At 42.6% G+C, this 21,370-nt stretch overlaps 1 protein-coding gene across 3 annotated transcripts; it reads left to right on the top strand.

Moving 5' to 3' along the window:
• The first annotated feature begins 1,452 nt into the window (after positions 1–1,452).
• Positions 1,453–16,199, top strand: LOC124119394 (enoyl-CoA hydratase, mitochondrial-like). 3 transcript variants are annotated; one of them, XM_046481887.2, is made up of 8 exons: positions 1,453–1,602; positions 4,439–4,633; positions 6,761–6,888; positions 7,261–7,360; positions 8,076–8,180; positions 8,576–8,695; positions 15,581–15,648; positions 15,788–16,199. In XM_046481887.2, exons 1-8 carry the CDS (start codon positions 1,500–1,502, stop codon positions 15,851–15,853), a joined length of 885 nt encoding a protein of 294 aa, XP_046337843.1. In that variant the 5' UTR covers positions 1,453–1,499; the 3' UTR covers positions 15,854–16,199. The 3 variants fall into 3 exon arrangements, with proteins under 3 accessions (XP_046337843.1, XP_046337842.1, XP_048258625.1); XM_046481886.2 differs by lacking the exon at positions 6,761–6,888 and adding an exon at positions 5,593–5,720; XM_048402668.1 differs by lacking the exons at positions 4,439–4,633; positions 6,761–6,888 and adding an exon at positions 5,593–5,720 and having other exon boundaries at positions 1,459–1,602.
• The last annotated feature ends 5,171 nt before the right edge of the window (positions 16,200–21,370 follow it).

Here is a 21,370-nt window from a genome sequence, read left to right as displayed (position 1 = left end):
AGTCTGTGTGTTTCACGAATAAACATCAAATTTGTAAAGAAGGAGTGCAGACTATTTTGATTATCTACGCAGACCATCAATTCTAAATTCTAAAGTAATCGGTGAATGCCTTTGTGCGTATATATTGATTTAAACTGAAAATGAGGAAACGCATGACCAGGTACGAGACTAAAAGTTACTTTTTTTCCGACCGGACGAGATAACCGGTCTGATCCATGCAGACCATGTTCGATTCCATATGTTTGTAACATGATTGACTGGCGAAAACACAAAACAGCACCATATATCGTTGGTTTATTCCCAGTGTGACCACAGTGTTTTAATTGGTTACTGTGAAAATTCCCACTGTGACCACTCTTCGTTTTACTATTCTCACTGTGACCACTCATCGTTAATTGGGATCTTTAACTAAAAAAATAAAACAAAACAAAGTATTCATATTATACATTTATTAACCGTTTGCATTGAAAAAGTTTTGTGCTTCTATTGTACATTGTCACTATTCACTTCACTTGTGTAACTGCTCACTGGTCACTTAAATTGTCAAATGCCTTCAATTTGATAACGGTTCTGCATGCTGACAAAAAGGATCACACATCACATACTCCAGTCCTAACTTCAAAAGTCTAGCATCAGACATCTCTGGTCAGGTCATTTTTGTTGATCAGTACAGAATTAGTTGCTAATCCCTCTTTACTCAACAACTTAATTAATTGCGATCAGTTGTCCCTGTGTGGACACTGTGAGGGGTAGACAGGTCGGTGGCCATACTGGGAGGTTACCATAGAAAAGTCACCGTCATAATTTATCAGATAATATTCTTGATTTTAAAAGATGGCACTAATAGTTAAGTTGTTACTCCACTGCCTGGTGCTCGGCATTACGGGGACAACACAAGGCATGGTCGAGTCAGAATCAAATATAGAGTATACTGTGTCTGAGTGGGCTCTCCGGGTTAAATTGCGGCCTGGTATCTCAGTGGGCTAGCATGCACTAAGAACACGTACTAATATAAGCTCTCTCTCTCCCCAGATGTTTATGATTAAGTCTTATAAACGAATTGTTAGAAGTAGAAAACAGGGTTAATTACGAAGTTTCTAATTTTTAGGGTTACGAAATAACCGGGGAACTTTCGAAAATTCCAAGCTCGTTTGTGTTACGTAATTATATACAACCATTTGTAACAAACCCATGTGGCACTTTAATAAACTACTCGTTCGTTTATTAATCTTTAGGTCAAATATATCATTTAAAAAGTCGCATATTTTGTATTGAAAAGGTTAAAATTACTGTTAATAGATTTTTAAACTGCGGGCCAATAAATTAGCGAGACTCTCTAAGAACATTACATATGTCTGGGGAAGGTCATGTTTTGTTTTCTTCACAAACGCAAGAAAAAAAATCACTTAAAATAGCAGAAGGGTTTGTCCGTATTATATCTGAACCAGATGTAGCTCGCTGGCGTACGCGCATAGAGAGCGAGGAACCACTTTATAAACATGGCGACCTTGTTGAGGAAAGTTGGGGTGAATTTAATGCAACTAAGCAGTAAACATACTGCAAAATATCAACTGACACCACTCAGTCGTTGCTTAACTACAGGTAATGGTTGTAATACATGAAAATGGACGTTTGCACGAAGTGCTTCCTGTGTCATTGTGTCTGTGATAGTCGGTGCAGATTCGGTGCAGAATCGGTGCATAATCAGGCGAAAACGAAACAGGCTCACCTCAGTTTCTGATGGCTTGATCACTAATAAGTCATGCCACAACGATTGGCCAAACATTCGGCAACAATGCAGGTTACCGGCCGCAGCCGAGCTCTACCATCCACTCAATTACCGCGCTACATAGTACCGCCGCTGTCTCGCTATACAGTTACCATGCCTCACGCTCCGGTGACTCTCACTTCACGATCCAAAACACGTTTTCGGTCTTAGGGAAACTTACACGTCTTTACAATCGAACACCCCATTTCGGTCTTAGAGAAACTGACCCGTCTTTACGATCCAACACCCGTTTTCGTTTTTTCTTAGGGTTAGCTTGCTTTTGGTAACGGTTAGCCATAAATTCTTACCTTTTCAAGCGTTAAATGGGTTAATCCGATTTGTCGGTCATGTTGACATAAACAATGGCGGGTGTTGTTTCAAGAAAAGATGAATGGGAGAGCGGACCCTGAATTCATTTTTACAGTGTCAACATATGTCCACACATCGGGTATGCCCACCATTAGCAGTAACACAAGCTTGACAAAGGCGCCACACTGATGACGCAAGGTCATTGAGGAAGGCTTGTGGGATGTCATTCCAGATCTGTACCAAGGCCTGTCGCTGTTGGATCAATGTCACTGGTTGGTTTGGAAGTCGGTGTTTCATTTTAACCCACATGTTTGATGTGTCACAGATCTGGTGAAACAGCAGGCTAAGGGAGTATGGGGATGTTGTCTTGTCCAATTAAGCTTGTGACCACATGTGTAATGTGAGGGTGTTCATTGTCCTGCTGTTGTGAACTAATGTGATGTCCATGGGACTGAAGGAATGGAATGATGTGAGGATAGACAGCTTTTAGTCATTGTACCATACACCTGACAGATTGCCATTGATGACCACTAGACGGTTCCTGTGATGTGCAGTGACGTCTTCCCACACCATTATGCTCTCACAACCAGACGCAGAACATTGAACGTCAGCGTAAAACTCCTTCCAATGTTGATAAACCTCGCTGATGGACTGTCAAGATGAAGCCTGGCCTCATCTTTCATGGTGTCTAAACTCCAGTCCTGTAACTTGAACCTCAGATGTTGTCTTGACCATGCCAGGCATGCTGTCTGATGACGTGGCAGCAAAGTTGACGTGGTCAGTTGTTATGCTGTCATAATTGACTCCTCAAAGTCCTTGCACTAATTGAATGTAAGCCAGGGATGGAGCATGCTGTCAAAGGTGCAGTCTGAAACTGATTTCACAGGTGAACCAGGCGGCTTTGATTATGTTGCTGATGTGACGTTTCTAGTGGACGTCCAGAAAGTGGGCGGTCCCTGGTATTGCCAGTGTGTGGTACTGGAGTGACTGTATGTTGTTGTAGGCATGTAGGTGTTCATCTTAACACCTACACGCCTACAACAACATTTTATGCAATTCCAGTTGCAAGCATTCCAATTGCACACAGCCGCAGATAGGTGGGCATAATGTTTACAAGGTTTGGCCGTCAACAAAGTTGCTTTTCACAGTTAAAACACTCATGCAAATGAATCTGTGTTTGAATTGAGTTGGTCCCACATGTACTTTGAAAAGTGACAAATTTCTCACTCATGACATTTTATGCATGCAGTGACAGGGATGCACGTGCAATTTCAGGGTCATCATGGGTAACCATGACAAAGTGTTTGTACATGTGATTATCAACATTCATGTCAATCTGTAGCACATAGTACTTGTGCGTAGAACAACATTCATGTCAGTCTAGCACACAGTACTTATGCGTAGAACAACATTCATGTCAGTCTAGCACACAGTACTTATGCGTAGAACAACATTCATGTCAGTCTAGCACACAGTACTTATGCGTGGAACAACATTCATGTCAGTCTAGCACACTGTACTTATGCATAGAACAACATTCATGTCTGTCTAGCACACAGTACTTATGCATAGAACAACATTCATATCAGTCTAGCACACTGTACTTATGCATAGAACAACATTCATGTCAGTCTAGCACACTGTACTTATGCATAGAACAACATTCATGTCAGCCTAGCACACTGTACTTATGCATAGAACAACATTCATGTCAGTCTAGCACACAGTACTTATGCATAGAACAACATTCATGTCAGTCTAGCACACAGTACTTGTGGGTAGAACAACATTCATGTCAGTCTAGCACACAGTACTTATGCGTAGAACAACATTCATGTCAATCTGCAGCATACAGTACTTATGCATAGAACAACATTCATGTCAGTCTAGCACACAGTACTTATGCATAGAACAACATTCATGTCAGTCTGTAGCACACAGTACTTATGTGTAGAACAACATTCATGTCAGTCTGTAGCACACAGTACTTATGTGTAGAACAACATTCATGTCAGTCTGTAGCACACAGTACTTATGTGTAGAACAACATTCATGTCAGTCTGTAGCACACAGTACTTATGTGTAGAACAACATTTATGTCAGTCTGTAGCATGTCAATCTGCAGCACACAGTACTAGTGTGTATATTTAGCACAATGTTCATGTCAGTCCGTAGCATTCATGATGTTTAAAGATGTACTAGCTGAGAATGGTTGAAAAATTTCACATGATGATCTTCAACTTATATACATTTTGTAAACATTGATCAGCTGACCCTTGCACCTCTGTTGATACTTACAGTAATGTAATACAAGCAGTTACAGTACAGGTAACTTCAAACGTGTCATCATTGTCCTGACAGGAAACTTTGAATACATTCTCGTGGACAAGAAAGGGGAGAAGAGCAATGTTGGCTTGATACAGCTGAATCGGCCAAAGGCTCTCAACGCTCTCTGTGATGGTCTCATGAAAGAAGTCAGTGTAGCCCTGGACCAGTTTGAGAAGGACCGTGGTGTCGGCTGTGTAGTCCTCACTGGCAGTGAGAGGGCCTTTGCGGGTACTGTGTGAAAGATTCTTGAAGATTTTCACTTTAGTCTTCTAATTACTTCTGTCTGTGATGTCCTTCTTGGGTCAAATAAAAAGAATGTGCATGTTAGCTGCAAACTAAAAGCAGACTCAATAAGACTTAGGAATAATGAGTTTTACCAGACAGATGAGAAAGTTCTAAGTTCGCAAGAAATATGAGATGGTTGAATCTTACTCATTTAGCATGTGTTGAAATTTCCCAGTTAAAGTTGAAAACTTGATATCTCTACAATTAAATATTAAGATGCTCAGAGTTCCCATGTATTATCCAGGTTTGGACATGAGTAGTATTGGGAGCATGGTTGCGGTTTGACAATATCTTATCATACAGTATCAACAAATCCTCTAGCAATCACTATTGATTTGATATGGATGGTACGGTAAAGATCTGGGTTGGAAATGGTCTTCAAGAACCCATGCTTGTCATTAGAAGCAACTAACGGGATCAGCTGGTCTGGCTCACTGTCTTGGCTGATGCATGTCATCTTATCCCAATTGTGTTGATCATTGATCATGATGTCAATCATTGTCTGGTCTAGACTCGATTATTTACAGACTGGAATATTTTTTAAATATAACCGGAACATTGCTGAGTGCAGCGTTAAACAACAATCTAACAAACAAACTGACATGTATGATTTACAAATACTTGCTGGATGGAAGGTCCCCAGTAGCTACCATTGCTCTGAACATGATAAAACAAAGTGAATGTGAACTTTTATGCACAGAAATTCACAGTGATTTGGTTTCGAGTGGTTTGAATTATGAGAGGTTACCACATGCATGGGAAGAAGACCAAATCTTCACCAAAATGTGGCTGAAGTACTGCTGACACTGGTGATTCTCGCTTGAAAAACTCATTCACTCTCTAGATCCATGTCACTGACCACACAGTGACAGCCTAGAGTAAGTAACCCTGTCATGTTTCAGCCGGGGCAGACATCAAGGAGATGCAGGGCCAACAGTTTGCCCAGGTGTTCAGCGGGAACTTCCTCAGTCACTGGACAAGACTGTCCGACTTTACCAAGCCGGTCATTGCTGCTGTCAATGGATTCGCTGTATGAAACACTCTCTGTCTCTGTATACAAAGGCCAAGCTTAGTGCACTGACCACATATAGAAACTTTTGATACCTTTTGTTTTAGAAGACTTAGTGATTCCTGGCTGTTTCATGAGTGTCCTTCCTGCATGGGTGTCCTAGAGATGTAGTGAACATATTGACATGATACAGCGGATTGCAAGCTTCATGCAGTGATGGTTACCATGTTTCAGTTGGTGATGACATCAAGGAAATGTGTGAAGAAACATATCTGGGGGTTTATGAGACGTACTTTCCTGGGGGACTTGACTGCCCATCGTAGCAGCTGTCCAGGGCTATGTTGTACGTGACTTACACTATATTGCAGATAGGCTTCAAGATTACAGTGCAGGAGGCTGGAATGTACTTTACCAGTATCTGTCTTTATTTTTTACAGGGAATCATTTATTCTGAAGCAATCCAGAAATTATGTATTCCATGTGAGGGATGTATGGAAACATGTATGGGTTCTGAGGGGTTTTCACCCCTTCTCATTGCAATGTTGGATTTGAAAGGGAGTTTTCAAGGACAGGGTGTAAAAAGTTTTCCCAGGTAGAACAAATGGAATCCAGTTCACTATGTGAGGAGGATTCAAGGGTAGAAGTAGTCTCCAGGCTACAGTGTCCTATAATACTCCATAGTTTGGACTGAGTGTGGGTAGCACTGTATTGGGACCCAATGAAATGATTTTGAACATTAGCTGATTGTTTGAGTGTCAGTTTGTACCCAGAAGACTTCAAATGCTGGGAGTCCCCCTGGCCTGCCTTTCTTCTACCTTGTCAACAGCCACACTAGACACATCACCAAATGATTCCTTTAGGAGGTCTTCCAGGAAGGACACTACAATGTACAATACAATGTCATGATGCCATAGACTCTTTGAATCCAAATGGACAAGAGATGAGAAATCAAATGGTTTTCTTTACTGTGGTCATCTGCACTAGGTGTGGTTATTGCCCAGTGTCAAGTCAATTTAGTATGTATGGCAGTCTACTAGTATATGCTACATTTTCACTTCCAGTGGGTGCAGACATAGAAGAAATGAGTGTTAAGTCCTTTTTTGAAGTAACAAGCACTTATTTTCCTGGAGAGGCAGACAGTATAGCCAACTTGAGAAAGCCTATCCTAGCTGCAGTCAATGGATATGCTGTACGTGCCCTGTAGACTCATGCTTCAGTTTCTGCTTACTTGCAGTTGTTACAAAAGAAACTTGTCTATTGATGCAAGATAGGCGAGGTTTATGTGTTGTCTTTTTGTTCATAATTGATTTGATACATTGTTAGAGTTGATTTCTGTTTTAACTTTTGAAATGTTGCTCTAATATTTGTCACTTGATAACAATTACTGATTGGTAAAATGTTTGTCAAAGAGATGGATTTGACCAAAGGTGCTTGTGTGGTAGTACTCTTAATGTGGATTTGATGTCCTAAGGATGTTATAACTGTAATCACTTCTCCCTGAAGATCAAATTGAAACAACATGTAGGAGAACAATTTGTGCTACAGTGTTTGCCTGTTGCAGCTGGGCGGAGGCTGCGAGGTCGCCATGATGTGCGACATCATCTATGCTGGAGAGAAAGCCAAGTTTGGTCAGCCCGAGATCACACTTGGAACAATCCCTGGTAAGTTAGGCTAAAGAAAAAAATAGTCTTGGTTCTCAGGCACCGCCTGCATCATCATAAAGTCCCTGCACGTTTAGTTTATGGTTCAATTTAAAAAAAAAAAAAAGAAATAAAAAAAAATAATCTTTAAATATTTGGGGGCACGGGTGGCCCAGTCGTCTAAGGCGCCGCGATTCGCTGTGCAGAGTTGCGTCCCTTGGGCACGCCAGAAACCTATGATTGTGGGTTCGAATCCCGGTTCTCCTCCCGATTTTGTTTCTAGGTTTGTCAGCACCATACCCGTGCTCGTGGGTTTCACAGAAGTGGTAAACGTCTGAGACCTGCATCATTTCAGGCTTTCCTCCCACATTAAGCTGACACGCCGCGATATAACTGAAATAACAGTTAAAAGCGGCGTTAAACCCAACTCACTCACTCTTTAAATATTCTGCAAAATTTGGTTACATTCTAGCTTGAACAACAACACTATTTTTCAAAAGCCATTGCCTCAGAACCAATTCTTTTGATTTTTTAAGCCTTAGAGACCTACAATGATGCACTGAGCACTGTTTCCCACGGTTCCTACTGATCATGAAATGTTGACTTTGAGGATACAGGCAACATTTGCCATTTACAGTTGTTAACCTTACCTGTTGAGAATGTTGTCTGATGTGTAAGGATTAAGAACAAGTGCATTGTTTAGGTGGTGATGCTGTGCAACCTCTATGTGTTGTAGGAGCGGGTGGCACACAACGCTTAATCCGAGCTATCGGAAAGTCAAAGGCAATGGAGATGGTGTTGACTGGGAACATGATGTCGGCTCAGGAGGCAGAGCAAGCAGGTGAGGTGACCACAATGCACTGGGAGGTCACTCAGTGGACCTGCACATGTATATAGCAGCATATTGTCCTACTTTTCATTGAAACGTATATTGACCCAGGAAGATCCGGGGTAGAGTAGGTCTTCAGCAACCCATGCTTGCCATAAAAGGCGACTATGCTTGTCGTAAGAGGCGACTAACGGGATTGGGTGGTCAGGCTCGCTGACTTGGTTGATGCATGTCATCGATCCCAATTGCATGGACCGATGTGCATGATGTCAATCACTGAATTATCTGGTCCAGACTCATATAGCTGGAATATTGCTGACTGCGGCGTTAAATAACAAACAAACAAACAAAAAGTATATTTGTGAACCATCATGAAATATGACAATGTTTCTTTGTAAACCATACAGGCCTTGTGAGTAAAGTGTTTCCCCCCGACCAGCTGGTAGCAGAGGCAGTGAAAACAGCTGAGAAGATATCAGGCTTCTCCAAGATCATTGTTGGCATGTGTAAAGAGGCTGTCAATGCAGGTGAGATTGTTGTTGGAATATGTAAATTGGCTGTCAATGCAGGAGGAATTCTTGTTGGAATATGTAAAGAGGCTGTCAGTGCAGGTCAAATTGTTGTTGGAATATGTAAATTGGCTGTCAATGCAGGAGGAATTCTTGTTGGAATATGTAAAGAGGCTGTCAGTGCAGGTGAGATTGTTGTTGGAATATGTAAAGAGGCTGTCAATGCAGGTCAGATTGTTGTTAGAATATGTAAAGAGGCTGTCAGTGCAGGTCAGATTGTTGTTAGAATATGTAAAGAGGCTGTCAGTGCAGGTCAGATTGTTGTTAGAATATGTAAAGAGGCTGTCAGTGCAGGTGAGATTGTTGTTGGAATATGTAAAGAGGCTGTCAATGCAGGTCAGATTGTTGTTAGAATACATAAAGAGGCTGTCAGTGCAGGTCAGATTGTTGTTGGAATATGTAAAGAGGCTGTCAATGCAGGTCAGATTGTTGTTGGAATATGTAAAGAGGCTGTCAATGCAGGTCAGATTGTTGTTGGAATATGTAAAGAGGCTGTCAATGCAGGTCAGATTGTTGTTAGAATACATAAAGAGGCTGTCAGTGCAGGTCAGAATGTTGTTGGAATATGTAAAGAGGCTGTCAATGCAGGTCAGATTGTTGTTGGAATATGTAAAGAGGCTGTCAATGCAGGTGAGATTGTTGTTGGAATATGTAAAGAGGCTGTCAATGCAGGTGAGATTGTTGTTGGAATATGTAAAGAGGCTGTCAATGCAGGTGAGATATCATGATTCTCCAAAATCACTCTCAATACTGATCATATCTCTGAGAGAATTATTTTGAATAGATTCAACATGTAGAAATTCAAACTTTGAAAATATTCGAATCGACAAGGCCACAAGAGTTGAGACTTTATAATGTGTCAAACCATTAACTTATCAACTTATCTTGCATTACTCCTTAATGCATTTACTGCTGGGTTTTTTTACAGAAAGACTAAGCTGTCAGAGGCCCAGCTGCAGAAGAAGTTGTTCGAACCAGTGGTGTAGCAATACCCTCACACAGCCTCCACATGACCTGAATGTGGTGACGTCACATAAGAGCACATTACTGCTTTGTCAGTCAACACAGTCATGTAACATTGTTTGTGAGAATATAGCTTCTGCAGTTTTTCAGCATCCTTTGCTTGTTATTTATACACTGTTTTTCTTGCTATTGTGTTGTTGTTTATGGTTTGTGCCTTTCTACAGCAACACCTCAGACGACATTACCTCAGCTGATTGTCACGTCTTCTCAGTTGGTGATGACTCATCAGTAGTTGCTTTCATCATTGCCTCTCGTGGACAGAGACCCTACACCCTCTACTCATGCAAGATTGTCTTGTGGTTCAGCTCCTCCAGCATAGCTCGAAATCGTCACGTCACCGCTCTCGGAGCAGTTCACCTGTCCATAGGAATGAATGACCCTATGACCCTCCCTTTTCGGACTTGGACATCTTGCTTTGACTCAAGTTCCCAAATGGATAGCGGATAGGTTGGCTTCTGCAGAAACGTCTCCGGGACCAGACGTGAACAAGTTCCTCCAGCATCGTAGGTGCCGATCTGAAGGGAAGCACCTAACTGTTGGACAACAATGACTTGAACCTCCCACCCCAGTCATTCTAGTCACTGACTCAGCCGTAGGTGTGAGAATAGGCAAAATTTGGCCGCCCTGTAGAACCCGTATGTCACCAGCTTCCCCCGCCAAGGAGGCCATTGAGATTGTGTTTCTTGTCCCAAAAAGCATTTAGACAAACTTCGCATGATACACAATCTTGCCATTTTCAATTGGCGCTACCTGGAACGTCCACCTACTTCAGAATGTCCACGTTGAGGCTGTTCAGGACCAGAATCAACACCAATGATTCCCTGATAAGCCTCGACATCAAGGATGTGCCTCTCGGTGTGCCCATCCAACCCAGCGACAGGCAGTGCCTCAGGTTCTTCTTCAATGGTATCCATTACCAGTGTGCAGTCCTCCCATTTGGCATTTCCATGGCTACAGAAACACATCAAACAATTCAATTCAAGAATTTCGTCTCTGATAAATGGACTTGAGCAACAAATCTGACTTGTACTTTGAGAGAGCTTCATCTTCCCCGGAACCAAGGCATCTTGAGAATAAGTGGCCGAGGTAGGAGGGTATTGTACGTGACACCTACGGTAACACTTACCTTCATTGGTGGACAGTGGAGTCTTTAGCTGCATCTCCTTGACTATGCTAAAACCAGTGCTACATCTGTTTGTAGATGCCTCAAAACAAGGATGGGAAGTTCATCTGGAGGCTCAGACGACCTCAGGGCTGTAGTAAGGAGAACAGTGTCACTGGCACAGCAACAATCTAGAATTAGAAGCGCTCATTCTGGCGGTCACGCATTAGCAGCCCGTCCTTCAAAACACCCAGTTGACAATTTCCACGAACAAAATTAACGCGATTTGATTCATCAGGCCCTGGAACACTCAGACAATGTAATACAATTGCGCTTTCCAATCTCGGAGACACAGAAGGATTCGGTAAACCCGGTACCGATGGAAAGTTATACACTTTACACTTACAAGATAATGTATACAAGCGGAAAGAAGTTGCATTCACAGGTAATCTAGGAGATTTAAGCGATGTCGACATTAGTAGACTAAAAAAAACAGTTCATACAATCTTGCTCGCAACGATGATAATAAATGGACTAAGATTGAAGCAAAAATCGAGTGGCTACTGAATATCATCATTAACCCACCTTATGTGATGATGGGTAAGGCACATAATTTAACTAAGATAATAAATAGTGGGATCGTACTCGGGGCTTATTTCCCATCAAAACGAAAAAGTGTGTTAGTCTCTCCCCTGCCAGAAAACCCAGGTCATATGTTATTGAGTCGTTCGGCATAAAAAAATGTTAGTTTAAATTTGGTTACTGAATTCAATGATATAAAACAGAACTTGAGTGCAATACCTGATCTTTCTATGCTTATTATTGAAGTCTTGTTTGGAGATGCACCAGAAGATGCCTTCGAAATATTACCAGGTCTATCAATTAAATGGCTCAAGCAACACGAGCGTCGACGTTGCAGTATTATTTATGTAGGAGCATCACCCGTTGCAACCCTTGAGGGGGTCCAAATTATCAAACGTGATAGCATTTCTCTTACTAAGATATTTATGCCGTATAATATACATTTAATTAGGTTGATGTATACTCTCAAAACATTGAAGCAAGACCAATTAAAGACTATTATATGATATAATAATATATACTAGCCACATTAAGAAACTGTGCACGGAGAAAATATAGATATAAGGGCACACCGTCCATATATGAAATATAGGTTTGAACACAGCAATTATTGGAGACATTCAAACGCTCATGCACGTACCATGCGATATGACGTCATTGATGGGGGCCTATGGACATGCAATGTGTTACTGCACGTGTTTCCTGTGCAGCTGTAGACAGCATGTGCAACTCAAAATTCGCTGTCACTTTGGAAAGCATGATCTGTGGTCATTCAAAAATTCAAAACTTCTCAAGCACAGACACAAGCATATCACAAGCAAATCATGCCAAGATTGACAGCTGCACAGCGTCATGAAGCCATTGGAATGATCCGAGCGGGAATGAGGCAACAACAGGTGGCAACACATTTCCAATGCCATCATAACACGATATCGGCATTGGTGAGGCGTTATCAGAACACAAATGACCTTGCTGACCACCCACGTTCAGGACGTCCCCGAGTAACCATGCCAAGACAGGACAGATGGATTCGAGTTACACATCTCCGACACAGGTAACGACGTCCCAGACAATTCCTGGACTACGCCGTATCCATCCCAACACTGTCAGGAATTGTTTACGTCAGTACGGGATTCGACCATGACGCCCTGCCATACGTCCCATCCTGACACATTGTCATCGAGTCAACCGTCTAAGATGGTGTTGAAATCATGTTCGCCAACCTCGAATATGGTGGAGAAATGTTGTCTTTACAGATGAATCGAGGTTCAACATTTCCCACAGTGACGGGCGCCAACGTGTCTACCGGCGTTTGGGAGAACGTTATGCATGCAACTGTATTGTGGAGAGGAATCGTTTTGGAGGTGGCTCTGTGATGATTTGGGGTGGGATAACAGCACGGCACCGAACCCCTTTGGTGGTTGTTCAGGGCAATCTCACCGGTGTTGGCTACAGAGATCAGATTCTGAGGCCTGTGGTCATTCCTTTCCTGCAACGTCATGGCCCGGGATTGACATTTCAACAGGACAATGCTCGTCCTCACACGGCTAGGGTCGCAATGGATTTCCTTCACCATAACAATGTCATGTTACTGCAGTTTCTCCAGATCTCTCCCCAATAGAGCATGTGTGGGATGAAATGGAGCGCCGTCTGCGTCGTCTTCCACATCCTCCAGATAACGTCCGTGACTTGGCACAGGATTTAAGGAGGATATGGCAGGCCATTCCCCAGACCTTCCATGCCCATTTGGAGGACTCCACGCGTTGCCGATGCACTGCTGTGATTCACGCACAGGGTGGTCATACCCGTTATTGACTTTGTGACTTTGTCGTATGACCCCCTACTCCATTTTGATCTTCTGACGTCATCGTAACAGATGTTGTTCAGGTCCCGTTGACATTTTCTTATGGTCCGATCATTCAGCTGCTACAGCATCTGCATCATTTTGTTCTTGCTGTGTTGTATTTCAATCCAGAATATATTTTCTCCGTGCACAGTTTCTTTATGTGGCTAGTATACATTATAGGTTTATATCCGGCGCTCGATAAAGCATCTGAAAAGATGAATACTGTTGATGGATTTCGATTACATCAAATAAGCTACATAAAACATCAAATAGAGAAGGAGAGGGAGTTGAGACTTGGATTATATAAAAAGTATCTCAGAGCTGTGAATGCTCTCGACGGAGTTGACACCGCGCTTGTAACAGCTGGCATGGGACTCGGTGTAGCCGTTGTTGGTTTATTATCAACTATAATCGCCGCGCCTATCGTACTTGGCATGGAAATAGCGGCTGGAGTCTCAGGACTGGCAGGAATAATGCTAAATTTCATTTCTCGTAAGTTGCAAAAGAAAACATTAAAACATGATAATATTCGGATACTCGCCGAAGCAAAGTTGAACAGCATTGAGGACCATATTTCAACAGCAATGGCTGATTGTAAGATATCCGAGGAGGAGTTTCGTTTAGTGCTCTCAGAACACACCAAATACAACGCAATGAAGCAGGAGATTCGATCAAATTCTCGTAAGACCAGTGGTATTAGCGAAGAACAGGGGAGACAACAAGCGCGTCAATTTTTCCGTGCCAAAACCAAAGAACTTGTTGGAGATTAAAAATAGATTGCTTACTATTGTTGGATCACATTTAAACAAATGCTTACATAAGTATATGATAATGAAGAATTACAAACCAACAAAGGAAGAACTCGAAAAAGCTATCGAAGCATTTATGCTCAGGGACAAAATTATCAAATGGAGAGAATTACCACAAGGTATATATTATATCAGTGATGTCAAACCAACCAAATACGGTCATAAATTGTTTCTTTCCAATTATCAAGAAGAGTATATAGTCTGGTCTCCTAGTAAAATGAACGAAGAACTAAGTAAAAATGTTGAATATCACTTTGTGAAAAATAATGGTATATGTATGGGAAAAATAATAGAGAATATTTTCATTACAATGTAGTTTAATGTCATGACGATCGTTGAATTGCATCATCATTTTTGCATAAAAAATTCCCTCTGTAGTAGTGGTATAGATATATAAATCTGGCTCCAGTGGAAGTGAGCCGGAATCCCCATTACCTATACTACTCCGCGTTGTGGTGTTTTCAAAATCAGGAGACTCTCCACTCCTCTCTGTTGTTGCCAATGTTCCACTTCCTCCTACTGTAAGACCATCTGAATCTGCTGTTCCTAGTTCAACATATTCCATTTTGCTGGAATGTGCAAGCGGATTTGCTGTCCAGACTGGACATTGTGGCTCCCACAGAAAGGAAGTTTCATTCCGAGGTGTTTGCCATGGTCTGCCAGCGGATTGAATCTAGAGATTTCAAATAGAAAATTTATCAGACTTAGAAAGTACCAAGTGAGCAACAGTGATTTTATGTCTGTTGTGTAAATGTTATGTAATGGTTATTGCATGTTTTGCTTAAGGACCTTGTTAGGTTCAAAGGACAAGGAGCTTAAGCCATACCGTGGCGTCCGTCCTCAGGCCGTAATCTGTCACCGTACGTCAAATATTTTTTCAAACGACTTCTTCTTCTGAACCACAAATTGGAAATTAACGAAATTTGACTTGAAGCATCCCTTGGTGGTGGGGATTAAAAATTGTACAAATGGTAGCGCTGACCCCCCAGGGCACTGATGGGCAGGGCCAAATAGGGGTAATTTGGCGTTATTGCTTTAAGCTATTTCTTCTCTGGAACTAAGGGATAGATATTTACCATATTTGGTTGGAAGCATTCTCCAATGGTCTTCAAATCGGAGAAATGGTGGGACTGAACAATACCGCAACCCCACAGGGACTGAGGGGCGGTACTGAAAAGGGTAATTTGCCTGGATCATAACATGGAAACAGTTCAGATCTTTTTGCTACATTGAAGTACACCTTCATGTTGTCAGATTTGCTCTCCACCCCTTTTACAAGGACGAGTCAAAATTACGAAATATTTGCAGTATTATATACGTGTACAATGCAAATGTATATTTTGTCATGATTGCGTAAATATCCAGGTGAATGATACAGGCCTTGACCTTTATGATAAGAACCATCAGGTGATGTACAGAGCATCAGGACTCTGGCTTTGTTACTCTTGAAATTGTATGGGTTTTTTTCATTTTGTTTCTAGCCAATGAGATGACTTTGAGAGAAGGCCTCCACTTTGAGAAGAGAATTTTCCATGCTTCATTTGCCACTGTGAGTTCACACGTCAGAATTGTTTGGTTATGACTGTAATTAAACACTTTGTTGTGATACTGTATTAACATTGATGTTGCAGAAATACACCTTTACCTAGACTATCGTTATATGTACACCAATGTCTTGATACTTTCAGAATGACAGGAAAGAGGGTATGTCAGCATTTGTGGAGAAGAGGCCGCCAAACTTCACTGATAGTTGAGCTGTCATGGCAGTGATAACGTGTGTGTGTGTGATGAATCGACATTGGTATTATCCGAGACCTGTACCATGTTGTATACGGCTGTAATTGAACACTTTGATTGAGTACAGCATTACCCAGACTATCATTATATATTCAGCATAACTACTTGATAATGTGCTCGGCAGCGGTGTCAGATCAAGAGTGTGGACCACTGGAGAGGAGAATGGGACACAAAGAGTTCAGCTAAATTCAGTCAAATGCAGCAGGAATGATGATGTTTTCCTACTTTGGGACTTGGAAGTCCAAGAACTGTGCATCTCTTTGACGATATGTGTAGAAATTAAAATAATGCTAAGAGATGTAATCCCTAAGGTATTTGTTTTTTGTCACTGACATTAACTTTGTCTTACATGTTCTTGTGGGTACTTTGATCTACTTCCAGAGACAGCTTTCATCGAAATAATGTCAACTTGTACAAGGATATCATCAATCTGTGTAAATTTCACACAAGTCCATGTCACACTCACCATGCATCATCCGTCTGTCCATGTGACTGGGGTTCGACCCCTGGCTGCGTCATACCAAAAGACGTTAAAAGATGGTACTTGTTGTTACCTTGCCTGGCACTCGACATTAAGAGGCGAAAACAAGGACTGGTTGGCTCGGAGTCAGTATACTGTGTTTGAGTGGGGTATTCATGTTAAACTGCATCATGGTATCTCAATGTGCTAGCACTACAAATCGGCATCAGTCAGGACGCACACACTTGTGCATGCACATCTGGATGCAACATTAAACCCCATTTCACCTCACCTCTCCATGTCACACTCACCATGCATCATCAGTCTCTCCATGTGACACACGCCATGCATCATCAGTCTCTCCATGTCACAGTCGTCATGCATCATCTGTCTCTCCATGTCACAGTCGTCATGCATCATCAGTCTCTCCATGTCACACTCACCATACATCATCAGTCTCTCCATATCACTCTCCATGCATCATCAGTCTCTCCATGTCACACTCGTCATGCATCATCAGTCTCTCCATGTCACACTCACCATACTTCATCAGTCTCTCCATATCACTCTCCATGCATCATCAGTCTCTCCATATCACACTCTCCATGCATCATCAGTCTCTCCATGTCACACTCTCCATGCATCATCAGTCTCTCCATATCACACTCACTATGCATGACCAGTCTCTCCATATCACACTCTCCATGCATCATCAGTCTCTCCATATCACACTCACCATACTTCATCAGTCTCTCCATATCACACTCTCAATGCATCATCAGTCTCTCCAAGTCACACTCACCATGCATCATCAGTCTCTCCATGTGACACTCGTCATGCATCAACAGTCTCTCCATATCACACTCTCCATGCATCATCAGTCTCTCCATGTCACACTCACCATGCATCATAAGTCTCTCCATGTCACACTCACCATGCATCATCAGTCTCTCCATGTCACACTCACCATGCATCATCAGTCTCTCCATGTCACACTCTCCATGCATTATCAGTCTCTCCATGTCACACTTACCATGCATCATCAGTCTCCATGTCACACTCACCATGCATCATCAGTCTCTCCATGTCAACCTCTCCATGCATTATCAGTCTGTCCATGTTTCGCTCACCATGAATCATCAGTCTCTTCATATCACACTCACCATGAATCATCAGTCTCCATATCACACTCGGATCGCCTCCGTGGTGTAATGGTAGAGCGTCCGCCTGGAGAGCAGGAAGGTCCGGGGTTCGATCCCCAGCCGCATCATACCAAAAGACGATAAAAGATGGTACTTGTTGTTACCTTGTCTGGTGCTTGGCATTAAGGGGCTAACACAAGGACTGGTCGGCTCGGAGTCAGTATACTGTGTCTGAGCGGGGTATTCATGTTAAACTGCGGCATGGCATCTCAGTGTGCTAGCACTATAAATCGGCATCAGTCTGGACAAGTACAAGCAGCCACACACACACATACACATGCATGCACGTCACTATATAAGTGCAATAACCTTGGCCGCAACGTTAAACCCCATTTCACCTCACCTCACCTCACCTCACCTCACCTCACCCATATCACACTCTCCATGGATTATCAATCTCTCCATGTCACACTCTCCATGCATTATCAGTCTCTCCATGTCACACTAACCATGCATTATCAGTCTCCCCATGTCACACTCACCATGCATCATCAGTCTCTCCATGTCACGCTCACCATGCATTACCAGTCTATCCATGTCACACTCACCATGCATCATCAGTCTCTCCATGTCACACTCACCATGCATCATCAGTCTCTCCATGTCACACTCACCATGCATGACCTGTCTCTCCATGGCACAATCGTTATGCATCATCATTCTCTCCATGTCACGCTCACCATGCATTATCAGTCTCTCCGTATCACACTCACCATGCATTATCAGTCTCTCCGTGTCACACTCACCATGCATTACCAGTCTCTCCATATCACACTCACCAGACATATCTGGCTCTCCATGTCACACTCGCCATGCATCATTTTGATGCTCGGTCGAATACCAAAAGACAATAAAGACATTATACTTGTTGTTAACCTGCCTGGCGTTTGGCACTAAGGCGATGAAAACAAGGACTGTTTGGCTCGGAGCCAGTGTACTGTGTCTGTGCAGTATCTGGGTTAAGTTGTGGCATATTGTATCTCAGCTTTCACTATAAAAACTGCAATAGTACGGAGTAGTACAAGCAGCCACAAGCACTTACCCTACAGTTAACATCCTTACCATGTCAGCCTCTTTGGTTAACATCTCTGGTCATGCATTAAACCCAACTCATGTGGACAAAGTGTCCAATCTGGGGTCAGATGGTTTGAATCCCATCATACAAGTTATGGTAACTTTATTGACGCTCAATATCAAATTTGAACAAAATAAGTCTCAGTACCTACCATAGCCATAAATGTCTTTAACCTATTAACTATTTAACATTTTGTAAAATTAATTAGATTAGTTTCATTTACACTTTCTGTTGACTGATTACTATTCTACAGTACATTTACGAAATTATTCCCTCTGTGTGTATCATACTGATATATTTTTATTTCGTGAAAACAAACATTTCTATGTGACAACAATTACACATTAAAGCCTTGTTGACATAGTACAACTGGCATCAATATTAGATGATTAACAACTGATGATTACATCACACTCTGTTGATAAGATCACGTGGCTTGTGTTCTCAATACAAAAACAGTAGTCCTTCACTATGGATAAGACGAAAAATACATTTATTAGAAGTACCCGGATCATATTTGTTGCCATGCTCTTGCAAATGAAATGAAACTATATGGCACTTGTTTTGTAAATTCATCATCACACTCATACATGTCTCTGTATTTGACTAACAACTGATGGACTGAGCATAATTCGATGAACTGTGTTTTGCACAGATCAGTATCTACAGATTATGCTCCAAGTTATCTGACCGTGGCAGGCACGATGTTCTGTGTTAATTATGCTGTGGTAGTACAGGAGGCATTCAGCTACACATTTGCACCTCTGTGGTGCAGCACTGCAGCAAATGTCACTGACTTAATTTGCATCCATATACGTTCACCATACCACACATTCCCCAATCTTGCGTCTCGTTTGGTTTACAATTACATGCTGAGATTTCCCCGACCCTCCAGGTAATCTCTCACAGGGTGACCTTTATAGGTATGCTCCACTCACAAAGGGTTGACCTGCATAAAATACACAGACAACCGTGCTCCCTAGGGACAACTTCATCACAGCACACACAGGACAACTTCATCATATCACACACAGGACAACATCATCACAGCACACACAGGACAACTTCATCATAGCACACGCAGGACAACTTCATCACAGCACACACAGGACAACTTCATCATAGCACATGCAGGACAACTTTATCATGGCTCACGCACGACAACTTCATCATAGCACACGCAGGACAACTTTATCACAGCACACACAGGACAACTTCATCACAGCACACGCAGGACAACTTCATCATATCACACACAGGACAACATCATCACAGCACACACAGGACATCTTCATCACAGCACACACAGGACAACTTCATCATAGCACATGCAGGACAACTTTATCATGGCTCACGCACGACAACTTCATCATAGCACACGCAGGACAACTTTATCACAGCACACGCAGGACAACTTTATCACAGCACACACAGGACAACTTCATCACAGCACACGCAGGACAACTTCATCATATCACACACAGGACAACATCATCACAGCACACACAGGACAACTTCATCATAGCACATGCAGGACAACTTTATCATGGCTCACGCACGACAACTTCATCATAGCACACGCAGGACAACTTCATCACAGCACACGCAGGACAACTTTATCACAGCACACGCAGGACAACTTCATCACGGCACACACAGGACAACTTCATCACAGCACACGCAGGACAACTTCATCACGGCTCACACAGGACAACATCATCACAGCACACGCAGGACAACTTCATCATATCACACACAGGACAACATCATCACAGCACACATAGGACAACTTCATCATAGCACACGCAGGACAACTTCATCACAGCACACACAGGACAACTTCATCATAGCACACACAGGACAACTTCATCATAGCACACGCAGGACAACTTCATCACAGCACACACAGGACAACTTCATCACAGCACACGCAGGACAACTTCATCATATCACACACAGGACAACATCATCACAGCACACACAGGACAACTTCATCACAGCACACACAGGACAACTTCATCATAGCACATGCAGGACAACTTTATCATGGCTCACGCACGACAACTTCATCATAGCACACGCAGGACAACTTTATCACAGCACACGCAGGACAACTTTATCACAGCACACACAGGACAACTTCATCACAGCACACGCAGGACAACTTTATCACAGCACACGCAGGACAACTTCATCACGGCACACACAGGACAACTTCATCACAGCACACGCAGGACAACTTCATCACGGCTCACACAGGACAACATCATCACAGCACACGCAGGACAACTTTATCATGGCACACACAGGACAACTTCATCATGGCACAAACAGGACAACTTTATCATGGCACAAACAGGACAACTTCATCACAGCACACACAGGACAACTTCATCATGGCACAAACAGGACAACTTCATCACAGCACACACAGGACAACTTCATCATGGCACAAACAGGACAACTTTATCACAGCACAAACAGGACAACTTCATCACGGCACACACAGGACAACTTCATCACGACTCACACAGGACAACTTCATCACAGCACACACAGGACAACTTTATCATGGCACAAACAGGACAACTTTATCACGGCACACACAGGACAACTTCATCACTGCACACACAGGACAACATCATCACAGCACGCACTGGACAACTTTATCACAGCACACGAAGGGCAATTTCATCACTGCACACACAGGACAACTTCATCACAGCACACACAGGAC

Source organism: Haliotis rufescens, unplaced genomic scaffold (assembly GCF_023055435.1).
Source record: "Haliotis rufescens isolate VD_foot unplaced genomic scaffold, xgHalRufe1.0.p SCAF_28, whole genome shotgun sequence".
Classification (NCBI taxonomy): Eukaryota; Metazoa; Mollusca; class Gastropoda; order Lepetellida; family Haliotidae; genus Haliotis; species Haliotis rufescens.
The sequence above is the reverse complement of the archived record's forward strand: the minus strand, read 5'-3'. Positions and strand labels throughout refer to the sequence as shown.

Bases quoted from the DNA above. Each gene is read 5' to 3' on its own strand.
- LOC124119394 (XM_046481887.2), top strand. From the start codon at position 1,500: ATGGCGACCTTGTTGAGGAAAGTTGGGGTGAATTTAATGCAACTAAGC. The intron at 1,603-4,438 runs GTAATGGTTGTA...TTGTCCTGACAG, and splicing joins CAGTCGTTGCTTAACTACAG to GAAACTTTGAATACATTCTC. The intron at 6,889-7,260 runs GTACGTGCCCTG...TGCCTGTTGCAG, and splicing joins CTGCAGTCAATGGATATGCT to CTGGGCGGAGGCTGCGAGGT.